This window comes from Camelina sativa, chromosome 9 (assembly GCF_000633955.1).
Source record: "Camelina sativa cultivar DH55 chromosome 9, Cs, whole genome shotgun sequence".
Classification (NCBI taxonomy): domain Eukaryota; kingdom Viridiplantae; phylum Streptophyta; class Magnoliopsida; order Brassicales; family Brassicaceae; genus Camelina; species Camelina sativa.
Genome location: NC_025693.1, coordinates 22,191,494 through 22,209,050, shown reverse-complemented (window position 1 = coordinate 22,209,050; position 17,557 = coordinate 22,191,494). Strand labels below are relative to the sequence as shown.

Below are 17,557 nucleotides of genomic sequence, written 5' to 3'. Positions count from 1 at the left end.
CTTTTTTGGTTAATTTGTTCCTAATACATGAGTGATTGATCTCCAATAAAGAAAGGCTTATAAAAGTTGGGTAAGATTCTGTAGAACCTCGAGTGATTTGCTTTGCAGGTCAATAATGCAGGGATTGCTTCACTGATGTTGACGCTCATAGCTGAGATAGGGAAAGTAGGTACTAGGTAGCTTTCGTGCTTATTGATACCTCCTGCCACATGATATATATCGATAATCTCTATAAAAAAAGGCTTGAGATTTTTGGAATGTGACTTGTTCATTTTTTTAAAACAAGCAATACTAAGTTTATACTCATAATCTCACTAATATAAGTAAAACAATCATGGTTCTGTACCGTAATTCAAAGCATATACAATAGAGTAGTTTGAATTACCTGTTTTGAGCAAATAGAGGAGAGGCTTGTGAATGACTCATCATTGAAGAGGTTAAAGGAAGATAAAAGAATATTACAACATCAAAACCAAAAAGGTCTTTGAATTTTTTTCTTCTACACATCAAACATTGATATTCATGTCTCTTTGCCTTTTCTACCACAACAAACTAAACAAACACGACTCAGCCCACAAACCAATAAAAGAAAGACACAAAATAACATAATCACCAAAAATAGAAAGGTTAAAAACGAAAGATGTACAAAAAGATTGAATTCTGAATTTCCAAGATTTACCTTCTCTTGGCTTTAATACTTGAACGTGAACGAGGACGTGAGGTGCGAGATAGACTCTAAAAACCCTAATGCATGCGGCTTCTTCACATTGTTTCGCTATTCATTGCCTAGGTTTAAAGATCCGTCCTTCATTAGCTTGATGCTTAGGCTATTGAATCTACCTCTCGAGTAATGACGTGACGCCTTTCTCCAATCCGTTCCTGTTTTCATCATTGCTGCAAACTCTTCGTAGCTTATTCGCCCATCCTGATGTCAAAAAATCCATGTCAGGCATAACCAGAAGAAACACCTTTTACAGTAACTACAGTCTCTAAGGTTCTGTTTTTAATGACATAGTAAGTAAACTCTCTCTACCCATGGCATTTCCACTACTACAACATAGAAATCATTTTTGCTTTAGTTTATGGGGACCCTTTACACAACAGACAAAGGCCAAAAATAAAAAGACGCCAGAAAAAGTGTATAAAGCTACATGTTTTGTCCTCGCAGGCTTTAAGAACTTTTTGCAAAGCATGTTTCCATTACCTATGTCTCTTTGTAACAGTGTAAGACTGAAAATTCAAATTGTTTGATAATCAAACAAATAGAGTAAAAAAGAAGATTTAAAGTCACATCTCCTGTCTTTTGTGCCTTTTTAGGACTTCCCTCAAAACTTTGGTTTCCTAACACTCTTGCAAAAGAAAGCTATTTTAAACATGAGATCATACCATAGAAAGAAGATTGGACACTTACCTTGTCTGTGTCAACTTCTTGGAATATATCATTGGCGACATCCACACAGTCATCTCCTCCATCTTCCTTTAAGGCGTCACAAAGCTCCTGAGGCAATATGTACCCGCTTCCATCCTTGTCAAAGTAAGAGAAGGCTTTGCGGAGATGCTCATCGTTTGCTACCTTTTGCAGGTGGAGAGAAACTGCAACAAATTCCCCATAGTCTAGAGTTCCTTTCCCTTTAGTATCCACCTGCAAATTTGAATTACAAATACCACATATTTTAGTGAACTTGGATATTGAATGTGTTACAACAAAAATCACTGAAAAATGAAGCGGAATTTAAATGACAATATCATGCAAAGAAGTTTGACTCTACTTCTTCATTCAAGCAATGAGTAATTAAAGTACGGTGATGTAGAAGGGAAAGATATGTGCACCGCTTCAATAAGCATCTGAACTTCTGATTCTGCTAGCTGTGTATTAAAATCGCGAAGCCCGGCCTTCAACTCCTCAATGGAAACTATACCATCATTATCAGTATCCATCTTGTTGAACATTACTTTGATGTCTTCTACTTCCTCGGTAGATAAAAATTCGGCAATCACCTGGTTAGAATAATATTAGTAAGATCACTTTGGTCTAAAAGGTGACTCATGAAAATAATTAACAATGAAAGTTTATGTGAATCACAAACCCTCAAAGCTTTTCTCTTGAATCTGTTCATCACTGAAAATTGCTTCAACCTCGACTTCACAACATCTCCAAGAGGAACATTGGGAGCTTTCTTTGCGTTCTGAATCCATGGGTGCTCTAGAAAATGAGAAACGATAACAAAGGTAAGGAGTAATAAGCATTAAAAAAAAATTATAGTATTTTCAGATCAGTGAAGTGATTGGGCAAAGAGATAATAACAGATGCAGAGAGAAAGAGCAGACAGATTCTATGTACCAAGCACTTGCTTTGCAGTCAGCCGGCGCTTTGGATCAGGCTCTAACATTTGTCTGACTAGATTCTTAGCGGTCTCAGAAATGTTTGGCCACGGTTCCCTCTTAAAATCAATTACCCCGCGCAGAATAGCCTGAGCAACTCCCTGTTCTGACTCTGTATTTGAAAGAAAAAAATATGCTGAAACTACAGAAGACTAACATGCTAAAAGAGGTATCATAAGAATCATTAAGCAAATGCTCAGGCAGAGAATGAAAAAGAGAGGAAGTGTGAAAACAGACCTGCCCAGAATGGGGGAACTCCACACAACAGAATATAAAGAATAACACCAGCACTCCAAATATCTATTTCGGGTCCATAGTTGCGCTTAAGCACCTCAGGAGCCATGTAATACGGACTCCCAACAATCTCGGAGAACTTCTCACCTGAAAATGTGTAAGCATTATAATTAAAAAAAATAGCATCAGCAACAAATAAACTGGCCAAGGTGCATCTAAGGTATCAATCAAGAAACATGGAGCCTACAAAAACATGAAGCTCCCTCTGATAATCAGTCCAAAAGCTAGAGACGACTGAAGAATACGAATCCTTCACATGTGGAGACAGTGACCCTAAGACAATAACCAAACCCCTAAATATAGGATTCTTATATACGAAATGCCCACATTAAAGCTCCAAAAACTTTAGATCTAATGCAAAAACTCACCAAATAACTAATTTGAACTCTAAAAGTTTCTACTCAGACCATCAAATTGACTTTGGATTCAACGCACCTTGCTTGAAGAAAATAGACAAACCAAAATCAATAGCTTTCAAGGGCGAGTTCTCCTTCTTATTAGCAAACAAAAAATTCTCAGGCTTCAAATCTCTATGAATGACACCATGCTTGTGACAAAGCTGCACAACCTCAACAATCGTCTTAGTAACACCCGCGGCAGCACGCTCCGTATAATGCCCTCTGGCAACAATCCGATCGAAAAGCTCACCACCTTCACAAAGCTCCATAACCAAATGCACAGCGTTATCATCCTCACAAGCTTCTTTCAAAGTAACAATACTCGAACTCTTAGGCAAATGTTTCATAATCGCGACTTCTCTCTTAACATCCTCGATGTCCACAGCAGTTCTGAGCTTCCTCTTGGAGATCGATTTGCAAGCGAGCAGGTCGCGGGAGGACCTCTCGATACAGAGGTAAGTGACACCGAACTCGCCGCGACCTAGCTCTCGGTCTAGCAAGTAGCGGTCCTCGATGTTCTCCTTGGGAACATCGCTGAGAACTCGAATCGGCGCGGATGATGATTTTTTACCGCCGCCAGCGTCTTTGCGGCCGTGATCGTGGCCGGAATAGTTGGATTTGACGTCTTCTCTAGCTACTGCAGCGGGAGATCTGCAACAGTTCCCCATGACTGTGTTTGTAGCGTTCTCTCTCTCAGAGAGGGAGCTTGAACAAAAGTAGAAAGTGAAATAGAGTTAAAAGAAAGAAAGAGTAGATAGATAGAGAGATCTCTAGCTGGAATTGAGTAATCTAGGGTTCCACATTCTAAGCTTTGGAAGGAATCGTTAACAATGGGTCTCTAGTTTAGTAGCTCCTAGGAGAGAGAGAGATAGATCGAAGAAGCGTACGGTGAAGATGAGAGCTAGAGAAAGAGAGAGAGATGTCTCTTTTTGAGTTTTTTTTTTTTTTTATGATATTTTTTAATTTTAAATTTTAATTTTCAAGATGTGATATATATAAATTTGTAAAACTCAAATCATAATTTGGTCGCCTTACTTTCTTTTTCTTTTTGAAAAATGGTCTTTACTTGTTTGGTAAACCAACACTATTTTATTTATAGGAGGGGGTTTTGATTTTTAACATTTAATTTTTTCTTAGAAATTATTTTATTCTGTAATGTAAAGAAACATGATTGTCGACAAACCATAAAAAATAAAAAAATTATTGACATAATATTACATTTAAAAATATATATATGAGATTTCGATATGACGGATCATTTGAAGTGTTTTGGATGAATATCATACGTGCAACAAATTCTCTTAGAAAAATCTCGAGAGATGTCTTTAGATTGAAGATATACATATTCTTCCGATAAAAGTAACTTTTTGTTGTTGATCCTGACATAGTAATTTGCATTAAATGTGATGCATGTCAGTTTCCCCGATATCGCATTGTTGTGTTGTTATCGCGGAACAATTAGTCTATCAAAACATGTGTAAATCATTACTTATCAATACAATAAAAATACAGTAAAACCTCTATAAATTAATAAATACTACTATAAATTAATAAATTTTGATGGTCTCAAATCGGGGCAGTGTAAAAATTAACAAAATTCAATAAGATAATAAGATAATAATATTTTTGAAATCCCCATGTAAAATATGGTCCCAATAATATCATAAAGTAATAATCATGTAAATTTACATATATATATATACTCAGTGTTCTAAAACGTGCTATGCGCTTGCTACGCGGTGGACAAATGCCTAGTGCCTAACCGTATATGCGGGTGCGTAAGCGGAATCTAGGCGGATTATATATTTTAGATATATAAATATATATTTACATAAAAATAATATTTACATATATATATAGGATGAAAACTTATACACTTTAATTTCAGAAAAACATAAAACAAAACTCTTATCTATCAAAATAGTTTAGAATCTATAATAATCTCACAATTTAAACAAAAAAAAACATAATCCATTCAAAAATTTGTAAAATTGACAAAATGTAAGTTTATAATTACTTTGGAAGCAAATTAAATTTCATAAGTTTAGACTTTAGAGGCTAATTATAATATTTATTTGAAACAAAAACAATATTTTAAAAAATATTTAATTACAGTACTTTTTATCATTTTAGTCAATATACCGCCTAGAATCCGTACAGGCGTCCGCGTAGACCGCATAATATCCGCCTAAATGCTATTAGGCGTCCGAATTATTTAAAACCGCATAAATTACCGCATAGCTAAAATTCGAGACGCTCGATCACCGCATAGCGTATAACCGCCGCCTAGGCACCCGCGTAGGCCGCATTTTAGAACACTGTATATACTGATATAATAATGTATGTTTCTCCTAAAGCTCATTTCTATAGAATAATTGTAATATTGTATTTTCAAACTATAACTATATCTCTAAAATATTCTATAACATGACATAAAAATAGTTAAATTTTTAAAGTTTTCAATTTTTAGATATGCATCATTTACAATTTGATAATTTGACAGACTATTAAAATAAGACAATTGATATTATTATTCATAAATTTGAATTTGTGTATGTCATGTGTATAAGTCAATTTGTCTATAATATTTGTAATTTATTGTCAATAATGTTTTCTAAATATTATAAGTTCAATTCCTAAACCATAAAATTTACAACATCCAAAAATCTAATCTTATTTTGCTAAATTTGTCACAATTCATAATTTTTAAATATTTAAACAATTAAAAATATATCTATAAATTAATAATTATTAATTTACACAATAAAATAATAGTTATCAATTTATAGATAAATTAATATCACTATAAATTAATAAAAATGTCTTGGTCCCAATATTATTAATTTATAGAGGTTTTACTGTAGAATGTGTTGCCCTCCTCTTCTGACACATCAGCCTCAATATTGAAGCTGGTGTTGACACCTCAGAAAAAATCAACAATCTATCAAATTAAAACAATTAATACATGTCAGCAGTCTACGGAAGTTGAGCTTAATGTGTTTTGGTTATGAGAAATGTTAATGGGCCGCAGAATTGGTCAAAGCCCAAATAAAAAAGTGTGTTGTGTTAAAGTGTTAATTGGCCGATGTATTGGTCAAAGCCCAAATAATAGCTTCTATTTTGCTGTTTAGCACATATGCAAATTTTGAAATGAGATTTACGGCTCATCAAGTAAAATTATAGTTATGGAAAAAGTTTTCTAAAGATATAGTAATTAAAAGAGTTGTTGGACAGGAGGTAAGTCCATTTGTGGAAGGCACCATCACATCAGGGATCGAGTTCCACTCCCTACGAATGTAGAATTTGGCTAATGGGCCGGCCAGTTGTGGCCCAATAGTTGACAAAAAAAAAATTGTTGGGCATAATCTGGATCATGTCAAGGTAATTTGCTGAATCACCATAAATTTCTTCAACAAAGAATACAAATTTGAAGTAAAAGTAAAATTTTTCCGGAGAGGTAAGGTGTTTTCTTTGGACAACATAATCATTTTTGTTATAACATATTTTGTCTTTAAATTTATTTGGTTATTTATATAATCATTTTTCCAGTTATTACGTTATCAATATGGTTTTTACGGAAAGAAAATCATTTTTTTTTCAAAAATCTCTATACAAAACAAATAATATATATATATATATATTATAAGGGAAAATTAAGCTAAAATTTTATTTTGATTTTTATAATGATAAATATATATTAATTCAGTTATTTACAGTACTAGGTTTTGAACCCACGCTACGCGTGGGTTTATTTGATATATTTTGATAAAAATTATATATGAATGATGACGGTAATAACATATTATCTCATAATAAAAATTCAAAGTTGTACTAAAGAAAAAAAATAAATTTCAGATACACAATTTTTAAAAATATAAAAATCAGTTGTGTTATAAAATCAAATCTGATAAAAAAAACTCATGAATTTAACTCGACGTCCAGGCGAGACAAATCAAACTGATGACCTCACATATCCTAAACCATTTCTTTGACCATCAGAAAAACGAAACAATTTTATAATCATGAATATAACTCATTTTCATATTTAATTGACCGCTACCACCTATGTTTTCGTGTTTTTTATTCAATGTTTTCTTATTCTTCATATTCTTTTTTGTCATTTTCATTGTCAAATTTTGTGGTAATTGTCATCGTTACTTTTACCATTTGGTTCTTCATTATACTTTTTTTCTTCTTCTTCCTGTCAATTTCTTCACATTCTTCCACTAAAAACTTTTTTTTAAGAATACCACACAACTTGTTAACCCTTCAAACTCCAAGAACAAAATCATTTATTTTCCCATAAAATTTGTGAAATTCATGAAGAACAGCATAGTCAACACATGCACCCAATTATTGATAATTTTATCTATATACTTATTTGGTTTTAGATCCACGCGTTTAGAAACTTCTCAAACCAAAATCCTTATTTTGGTTTATAATATTTTAAAAACTTAAAAAAACATACTAATAATTATTTATTTAATATGAATCATATGATATATAGAAATATGAGTACACTATAAGAACATATTAATTATAAATAAATAATATCAATTATATTATATCATCAAATTATATCAACCGTATCATATTATCAGATAATCGTAACATTATATAACAGTAACCGCTTGAACCATAACCGTATTTAAACGTAACTGTTTAACCGTTTATTAAACGGTTTTGGTTAAAGTTTAAAAATTTCTAATCATAACCTATGGTTAATAAACCGTAACCGTGACAACCGTAACCCTGGTCATGCCTATATATAGCTAATAAAACATGTGTGTTTGTCGTCCATCTTTCTTCTTTAAACCTCAAAATTTGACTCAAACATCAAATTAAGGTCTTGCGATGTCAATCCTTCTTTCTTAGACCCAAAAATAAAAAAATCAATGAAAGAATATCAACTCATCTATAAAATCATACACAAAAGTATATTTTACAGCTCATAAGAAATAAAAAGCACAAATGTAGATAAATAAGATAATTTATGTTTTACATCAATATTTATAATATTTTAAACTTTTAAAAGGTTTCGAAATATAAAATTTGAACCTTTAAAAAAGTTTCAATATTTATAATATTTTAAACTTTTAAAATTTAAAACTTATAATATATAAAAACTTTTTAAAAGCTAAGAACTTTTAAAAGTTTCAATATTTATAATATTTAAACTTTTAAAAATTTTAAATATTATAATATTTTTTTGAAACTTTATAAAGTTTTTAATTTGATCAAATAAAAAACCAGATCAAACTAAATAAAACTTTTAAACTTGGAAGCCTGATAAATCAAGCCTTCCTGCTTATTCGTTGTTGGAAGCATATTAATCTTATTTTTACTGGTTCTGAACCATTGTCTAAAAAATTTCTAGCCGATGTGGGATATTATGCATAGTTTTTTTANATTCTGGAAATTTAAAAAATGTTAATAAATGACATGTCAAATCATGATAGGTTGTTTAAAATAATTCTTAATATATAAAATTCTGGAGATTTTAGAAAATGTTAATTAGTGACATGTCTTATCACTATTGGTTGTTTTAAATCCTAGGTGGACAGCCTTAGGAGCTTATAGCTCCTACTTTTTATTAGTATAGATTATATATATATAAGGGAAATTAAGTTAAACATTTATTTAAATCTTTATAATGATAAATATATATTAATTCAGTTATTTACAATATTAACTATTAAAATAAAAGTAAAAATAAGTAATTTGTGACGGAACTTAGTTGACTGATATTTTGGTTTTCTTTATGGATCAGACTTAAAGAATTGTTTAGAATAATAAAATAAGACTTTTGTTGTTTTCTTAAAGTAAAATAAATTTTCACATAAAGAAGATACAAGAAAGAAAATTCATAATCTTGTGTTTTTGCTAAGAGGATGTCATTCAAGTCATTACCTTAATATTAAAATGTATAAAGTATATAATAAAATTTGAGCAAAATGAGAATACTAAATTCTAATTTTTACAAGACTTTTAAATGCTCAATCTTATTTATCTTAAACTATAATTAATTATTAAAAATAGTCAGCATACCAACAAATTCCAAACAAATTAAGAAAAACTTACAAACAATATACAAAAAAAAACACAACAAAATAGTAACTAAAATTTGAAAAAAACAATCCCGCAACGTAGCACGGGTACTATCCTAGTGTTCGTTGAAACTCACTTATCCGATCATATATGTAAACTTCGAACTATTGTTCATGCGTTTTTCATTTTCATATCGTTATCAAAATCATATTGAACCATAAATCATATTCTCGATTGGTTTTAAATTTCAGTTACTTGCTCTCTTTTCTGGATTCTTTGGATCAATCTTATGATTTTAGTTCTGATTTGAACACTATTGTACCATCGTAAATACATCTCACCGGTATCCAATACATTTTTGATTGCTTTCATTCTAAGCACAATTTTTTTTTTTATTTGTTCTCCTTTAATCGTCATAATCTTGAAAGTGGCTCACAACTTCTCGAATTTTATGACACTTACTAAACTCTAAAATTCCACATGAACAGCTAAAACTATGACTAAAAAAAATGTGCAAATTTTGAAAGACAATACAAAATGATAATACAAAATGATATTGTTAAGAAAATAAGCCAATGATTACAAAAAATAAATCCTGAAAATGCTAGCTACCATTGAAGATTTGGATATATATGTCATGTGCTGTTTTTTTTTTTGTAACTATATTGCCATTTAGTTTTTTAAGGATATTTTTTAATTTATTCATAATATTGTCATTTTTAATATATATATATATATATATTTGATATTGTCTTCGACAAAATAATAAAAAGAAAAATTTTAATTTATTTTGTAAATCTCAAAATAGATGAGAAAAAGTTTCCCCGCTATAATCCCAGCATTCAGTTTTTCAAAACTTATCAAATAATCAAGTGTACGAATATGACCTGGCCGATTCAGAAAGATAGGCATATTGCCAGCTAGCGAAAGTGGTAGGAGCCTAGGACTAGGAGGGGATTGCAAAATTTGTGATGTTTTTGAACGATCGTGTGGTCAATGTCAGCAATCATTTGTTTTTTTTAGAATGGTTTGCATTAAATTAGTATGATATACATTTTCATATATCTAAGTTGAAACAAATTTCATTACTTACTTTATGGGAGATCCACAAAGCTCAATAATGTGATATATATAGATCTTTCAACATCGACATATTACAAAGATAGTATCATGCATGTTGCATATCAGACTCGTCTACGTATTAATTATTATGGTGGTTTAGATACATGTCCAAAACTATCTATCAATGCGGAATATCACTTCATTCTTCAATTCGACAGGCGTTTTGTATCGAATAACTAAACATGATCATAGTTTTCAAAATTTAGAGACCAGTGAGGCTTTTTGTCCCGCACACATAAATATGGCTATATATATCCCATATGGGTGCGTTGCAATAAAAGATTCGTACAATGCACGCATGCATGTTCTGTTTCCAAGTAATACACATGCTCTATTTCTTTAATTTATAAGTAGTATGTCTCATATAACATAATATAACCAGGGGAGTCCGAATCGAATCATGGTAATCCAATATTATGTAAACAGTAAAGATTTATGTAATACAGACGGAGACGGGCTAAATAGGACAACGCAAAGACTCGCGTACCAAGCCAATAAAACAATGTCCAAAACGCGGTGAAAAGCATTTTGATTAGCATAAACGTAATCAGGATGAGAGACGTGCATACTTTTTAATTCCCAACCCTAAATAATGTCTATCCTTATATTCAATGGGTGAAAATCGGACCGACGTACTATTTTTCCCTTGGAACTATCGTATCTTGCCAGATCCCCATCGATCTTTGATCTCGTACCAGTTTCCCTTCGAACTTATAATCTCCGTTTATTTCCCCCCGAATCCATACTTCTACGCCTATTTCCCCACCGAACTATGAAACCTCGCATAATTTCCCCATCGTGTTGGTTCTAATGGTTTACTGTTTTGTTTAACCAAATGCTGAACCGTAAAAACCAAATTAAATCAAATTAAACCATATTAAACCGGTTTACAACCCATTTACAACCCGATTAAACTATCTAAACCTAAAAAACCTAAAAAACACAAAATCCCCAAATCGATTTTGCCCCTTTCTCTCGACGAACCCTAAATTCGCGAAATCGCGAAATCGATTTTGCCCCTTTCTCTCGGCGGTTGCGATGGCGATGGTCCCGGTAAATCCCGTTCCTAATCCGCCTCTTGGAGTAGATTTCGACGCAGAAGCTGAGGATCGCGATGAGTTTCATATCAACAAGTTGGCGACAGATTTTACGGAAGCTGAGGAATCGATTCGTCATAACGTGTACCCAGAAAGCGACGATGAGGATGAGGAACGTGTTCGTAGTGGTGGTGCGAGTAGGGGGACTCCCATAGTTCGTGGTGATGGTTCAATGTACAAAGGGCAAAGCTTCTACAATGGAATCGCTTTTAAGGAGTGTGTTCTTGACTACGCACTTGTATCCGGTTGTAACTTGAAGCAATACAGGTACGATAGAGATAGAATCGGTTTTAAGTGTGTTGGTGCTAAGGGGAAATGTATGTGGAAAGTTTATGCGGCATGTTTGCACAATGAGTCGATGTGGAGGATTACATTGTACACGAACAAGCATATTTGTGTACCTAATGGAGAGTGTGAAATGTTTAAGGTGCCAGTGATAGCTAGGTTGTTTCTAGATAAGATAAGAGAAGAACCGGAATATTACATGCCTTTGAAGATGGAGCAGACTATAATGGAGAAGTGGAAGATATCAGTTACTAGAGGTCAATGTCAAGCTGCTAGGAGAAAGGCATTGGCATGGATAGAGCTTGAATATGACACTCAATTTGAGCGACTCAGAGACTATGGGGCTGAGATATTGGAAGCAAATAAAGGTTCTGTTGTAGAGGTAGAGACGGTGAAGAACGAGGTCGGACAGGATGTGTTTAAGCGATTCTATGTATGCTTTGATGCTCTTAGGAGAACATGGAAAAAATCTTGCAGACCACTAATACGAGTTGATGGTTGTTTCTTAAAAGAAAAGATCAAGGGACAGTTGCTGGTTGCTTTAGGAAGGGATGCTGACAATGTTATCTACCCAATGGCTTGGTATGTTGTTCAAGTTGAGAACACTGATAATTGGTCATGGTTTGTGAATAGGCTGAAGATCGACTTGGAGTTAGGTGATGGGGATGGTTACATTATGGTGTCTGATCGACAAAAGGTTAGAATGTGATTTGATATGTTTTATATTTTTGACAAAGGTTGCATCGACACCATGTTAATCATGTTTTCTTTGTTTCAGGGTTTGATTAAAGCTGTTGAGTTAGAGTTACCAAAGATTGAGCATAGAAAATGTGTTAGGCACATTTATGGTAATCTAAAGAAGAGGCATCCGGATAAGAAGCGGCTGAAGAAACTCCTTTGGGATCTAGCTTGGTGCTACAATAGTAAAGACTATGAAGAGCATTGGAGAGGATCCATGCATACGATAGTAAAGTTGCTGAAGATGTTATGAAGACTAAACCAAAGACTTGGTGTAGGGCGTTCCACAAGATTGGCAGCTACTGTGAGGATGTGGAAAACAACTCTGTGGAGTCCTTCAATAGCACAATCAACAAGGCAAGAGAGAAGCCATTTGTGGCCATGTTGGAGGCTGTTCGAAGGCTTGCAATGGTTCGAATTGCTAAGCGGTCTGCACTTTCTCATTCGCACGAAGGTTAGTAACACTACACTTCTTTTATCTTTCATTTATTTTGTATTGAATTCTAAAGTGTAATGTGTATTCATGTATTTGTCAGGGATATGCACTCCATATGTGAAACGCTTCTTGGCTGAAGAGCATAAGGCAGCTTCTATGTGCTTTGTTCATCCCAGCACAAATGGAGCTTATGAAGTTTACCTGGGATATGACAAACACAGAGTCAATTTGAATGAAAGGACTTGTACCTGCATGAAGTTTCAGATATGTGGAATCCCCTGCGAACATGCTTATGGACTGATACTCAAGAAGACATTGGAAGCTGAAGATTACGTGTGTGAATGGTTCCGAACTTTCAAGTGGAAAGAGAATTACACGGAGGGGATTATACCACAAAGAGGTCCACGCTATTGGCCTTGCACTGGTGGTGAAAGTGTGCATCCACCACCAAGGGCGGATGATGAAAAGGTAGACAAGAAGAGGAAGAAAGGTGCTCATGAGTCACCTACCAAGAAGAAACCAAAACAAAAGAAGAGAATCATGCATTGTGGGATATGTGGTGCAGCTGATCATAATTGTAAGTACCACCAGAAGAAGAAGAATAAGAAGAATACAACACAGGTTAGTTATTTGATATTTGATTATATTTGATATTTGATATTTGATATTTGATTAAATTTGATTCTGATATTTGATTAAATTTGTAGGGTGGAACTCAAGTGGAATCTTCTCAAGGTTGTCTTACTCAAGATAAGTAATTGGTGGATGAAGTAATGTGGAGGATTAGAACAAGGCAAAGTGTTTTTTTTTGGTATTATGACCTGTTTCAGAACATATGTTGTTCTGCCTTAGTGTGGTCTTTTGAACCTTATTATTAAGCCTTGTATTTTGGCCTTGATGTTCTACTCTTTTGAACAATTGTATGGTCTCTTTTGATCAATGAATTCTACTCTTTTGAACAAATTTGTATGGTCTCTTTTGAACAATAGAAGAGATGTCATCATATTAGCTTAACATTGTCATCATATTAGCTTAACATTGAACCTTAACATTGAACCTTAACATGTCATCATGATCATACAACCAAATACTAAAACAATTATCATCATATTAGCTTAACTAGACCGATCATGATCATACAACCAAATACTAAAACAATTATCATCCTATTCATCCTTGATTTGAATTCATCTTTAACATCTTCAATCCTCTCAAATATCTCTTTCTCAACCTCCATTACCATCTTCTTCTCAAGCTCCATTTGCAGCTCCATTTGCATCTTCTTCTCCTTCATTGTCTCTGATATGAACTCTTTCATTGTCTCCACCTCATCCAACAAAGCCTCATCGACCCATTTGAAAACGTGATTGTCATTCATAAGCTAGACCATAGACAATTGATTTGGTTATCATTTAGAACCGATCTAATAATAAGCTAGACCATAAACGTGATTGTCATTACCTTATTTCCAGCTGCATATACACACCGAAGGTATCGTCGATTTGGGTTATGGTCGGATTTGGAAGTTTTGGCCACAATTGTTTCTCCACACCAACATCTCTTAGGTACACCAACAATTCTTCCTCTTTCGCGAACATTTGTCGAACAGCTCGAAGATCCAGAAATATTGCTCATGATTTTGTGAGAAAGAGAGAGAGATTTCTTATTCAATTTCGATTTTTAGGGTTCTTAGTTTCAATTTGGGGATTTTCGTTTTAAAATAGAAGAAGGAGAAGTCGGGTCGGGTTGTATATTTTACCCGGGTTCTAAATTGGTTTCACACCGGTTTAACATGGGTTTCTATTGGGTTTTGTACCAAAACCGTGTAATCGTAGTTCGGTGGGGAAATAGGCGTAGAAGTATGGATTCGGGGGGAAATAAACGGAGATTATAAGTTCGAAGGGAAACTGGTACGAGATCAAAGATCGATGGGGATCTGGCAAGATACGATAGTTCCGAGGGAGAAATAGTACGTCGGTCCGTGAAAATCGTAACAATAGTTGCGTCAGAGAGCAAAACCAGTGTCTACTTACCATATTTGGAAACCTACCAACCCACCAAGATACGTAGAGCTTGTTGCAACCGCCACATAATATCTTATTTGGTGGAGCGTGAGTCACAAAAATGTTTGGAAATGTTAAAAATTGACATTTACATCTGGCGCACCAAGGATGCCTTCACAATTCTTTTGTGTGGTAAAATATGCGTACACGTTTGACCTAATTTTAACCAACCAAATCTCAAGATGCGGAGGTGCATCCACACAAACTGCAACATATCTACTTATCTCATCTACCTAGTCTCTGAAATGCGTTCATACAAAGCACCAAAGACTTATAATATTTTATACGTACCATGACTGATAGATAAGAGATGTTTTGCGAGATCAGTTTCCAACGGTCATCTTCCGTTTTTTTTCTCGTTTGAAAATATCACACCCCACAACACACTAACTATTGATTGATTTTGTTCAACCTTTTTATACTTTTTCCGGATATTGAATTAAGAATTTTACTAGTTTCTATTTTCTTAATAACCAATACAAAAAAAAAAATCACTATGTCTAACTTTTTTGTCTTCTTGAATTTGTTAATCTTGAGCTGAAATAAGAGATAGTGCTTTCAATATGTTTTTGGCTGCATTAATCTAAAAATCTTTAAGAACAACGTGTGACTATTGATATTATTAGCTGCGCACGTACTGCCATCTACCACATTGCGGCCTATTCCGCCATTAAATCGATATCAGCATATCATAATGTCACAAACACACATCAAATCATCGTAAATGTATCGATATTCATTTCTTGACCGCTTCCATAAATTATCAACCCCGAAACTTTTCCATCATATTGTCTTTTTTATAGTTAGAAAAATACAGACAAAATTGGTCAATGAAAATCATTACAGCTCTAAAAGAATTTGGTAGTCAAAGAACTTAAAAGGCAAGATTTATCGAGACATTACGACAAGGTTGTTGAATTTCTCGGGGAAAAAACTACAATATCATAAACATACATTTAAAAGAAAGAAAAAAAAAGAAGTAGAGGTTTGATTAGTTATTGTTAAAGTAAAATGTGTTGGGCTTGTCTTTTCCTCAATTGTCGCGAAGTCTATGGTATAAGCGAAAGAGAAAGCATAGCATGATGGGCCATATATACACATAAAAACTCGAGTATGCTACAAAAACAAGGTTTCAAATGCACTCATTCTCGTATAGCATTTTCTAAATTTATTCTTTTCATGTGTCCCCCATTGGCTTGGCAATAAAGTTGAATTTGTATTGATGGTTTTTTTCCAGTACGAGCTAAAATTCTTAATTAAATGGAAAGTATGCTAGAACAATATAAATGATTGCAAGTCACCTCGAGCAACATCAATTACTAACATTTTCGTAGCATATTGCATTTAGGCTAGCATACAGCCATACATAATGTTTGGGTCCAAAGTCTTTTTAAAAAATAAAAACACCACCACCTTTCAAGAACCTCCATGCAAATACGATAGTGCACCTCACACGACGAATTATGCATATCTAAACTATCTAGCTAGTCTGGATTCTATTATTATATTTCTTGCGCAAGTAACTCTTTTTAAATATCTTATACATATGATACACAAAGGCATTGATATACTTAAACACGGTCGATAACAAGTTGATACCAAGACAAATGAAAGAGAGAGAGAAAAAAAAGCAAAAATAAATGGATTTTTGGGACAATTTTTTTTTTTTTTTTCTGTTGAATTGAATGGAGGGAGAGAACTTATCAATTGTTGATACTTGATACAAATACTTCATCTGTCTCAAGAAAATTGATGTTTAGAAGTTTTTACACATTTTAAGAAAATACCGATTACTGATTTTAAATATATTATTTTCTTTCACTAAATATATATTATTTAATTTTAGACTAATAACAACTCAGAAATTTAAATATTTGTAACGATACAAAATATTAACTTTAAAATTCATTCTGGATTACAAACGCCCACAAAAAAAAAACTTACTTTGAAATATGCAAAAAGGCAAAGTATGACCCAAAGCCTAAAGCCCTACTAGTCATAATCAATAGACACGAAATCAAAGTCAAGATTAGTCAAGGAAGAACCAGTACTTTCTGATGATCCTGTTGATAAACTTGAGAATATCATCCATAGGCGAAGCATATGGTAATGTGTACAGCTACTACCAAACTAAAGTTTAGATTTTATTTATCAAATTTTTTAGCTTCTATTTTTTCCGTACTTTCTTAAAATAATACAATTGTTAATTATTTGCTATTTTGCACAACTATCATACAACTGTATTGTTTATTTTTTTTAAAAAAAAAATTGTTGTTGCATCGCCTCATTCGCCTCATTGGATCGGGGTTAGGACTTAGGAGTTCCACTGTCTCTAAAACATTAGAGTCTTCATTCCATTACTCTGGAGAGATTAATTACATAAAAACAGTAGAAACTACTCCAACATAATTCGATTTCCGTAAAAATGCTTACAAATTTGGCGGATTAATTTGAACTGTTATTCACACCGTAAAAATGCTTATAAAAGTAATCTTTTATATATTCTCTTACCCAAAATGACTAATGAGTTATATCAAAAGCTTCCCTATAATTCATGCGACAACGACAAAGGAATAGCAACGATGTATGTTTCACCTTGCTGTCGTTTAATACAAACAACATTGTAACGTAAACGACATATCTTTTCTCGAAATTGTTAAATATCATTTTCAAATTTTTTTTTTTTTTTTTTTT

At 33.1% G+C, this 17,557-nt stretch overlaps 2 protein-coding genes across 2 annotated transcripts; one reads left to right on the top strand and one right to left on the bottom strand.

The window, feature by feature from the left end:
* LOC104711731 (calcium-dependent protein kinase 13) lies at window positions 434-3,995 on the bottom strand. Its single transcript, XM_010428462.2, has 7 exons — window positions 3,112-3,995; window positions 2,620-2,763; window positions 2,342-2,494; window positions 2,088-2,203; window positions 1,831-1,998; window positions 1,412-1,642; window positions 434-925 (listed from the first exon to the last, which is right to left on the bottom strand). The coding sequence occupies exons 1-7, from the start codon at window positions 3,740-3,742 to the stop codon at window positions 776-778; spliced, it is 1,593 nt and encodes a 530-aa protein (XP_010426764.1). The 5' UTR covers window positions 3,743-3,995; the 3' UTR covers window positions 434-775.
* Window positions 11,283-13,558, top strand: LOC104715567. The gene is made up of 6 exons (XM_010432961.1): window positions 11,283-12,208; window positions 12,260-12,323; window positions 12,405-12,538; window positions 12,643-12,818; window positions 12,901-13,421; window positions 13,508-13,558. The coding sequence occupies exons 1-6, from the start codon at window positions 11,283-11,285 to the stop codon at window positions 13,556-13,558; spliced, it is 1,872 nt and encodes a 623-aa protein (XP_010431263.1).

Coding starts and splice junctions, on each gene's coding strand:
- LOC104711731 (XM_010428462.2), bottom strand. CDS start 3,742: ATGGGGAACTGTTGCAGATCTCCCGCTGCAGTAGCTAGAGAAGACGTC. Junction 2,764..3,111: donor GTCTATTTTCTTCAAGCAAG/GTGCGTTGAATC, acceptor ACACATTTTCAG/GTGAGAAGTTCTCCGAGATT. Junction 926..1,411: donor AAGAAGTTGACACAGACAAG/GTAAGTGTCCAA, acceptor TTTTGACATCAG/GATGGGCGAATAAGCTACGA.
- LOC104715567 (XM_010432961.1), top strand. CDS start 11,283: ATGGCGATGGTCCCGGTAAATCCCGTTCCTAATCCGCCTCTTGGAGTA. Junction 12,209..12,259: donor GTTATCTACCCAATGGCTTG/GTATGTTGTTCA, acceptor GTTTGTGAATAG/GCTGAAGATCGACTTGGAGT. Junction 13,422..13,507: donor ATAAGAAGAATACAACACAG/GTTAGTTATTTG, acceptor TTAAATTTGTAG/GGTGGAACTCAAGTGGAATC.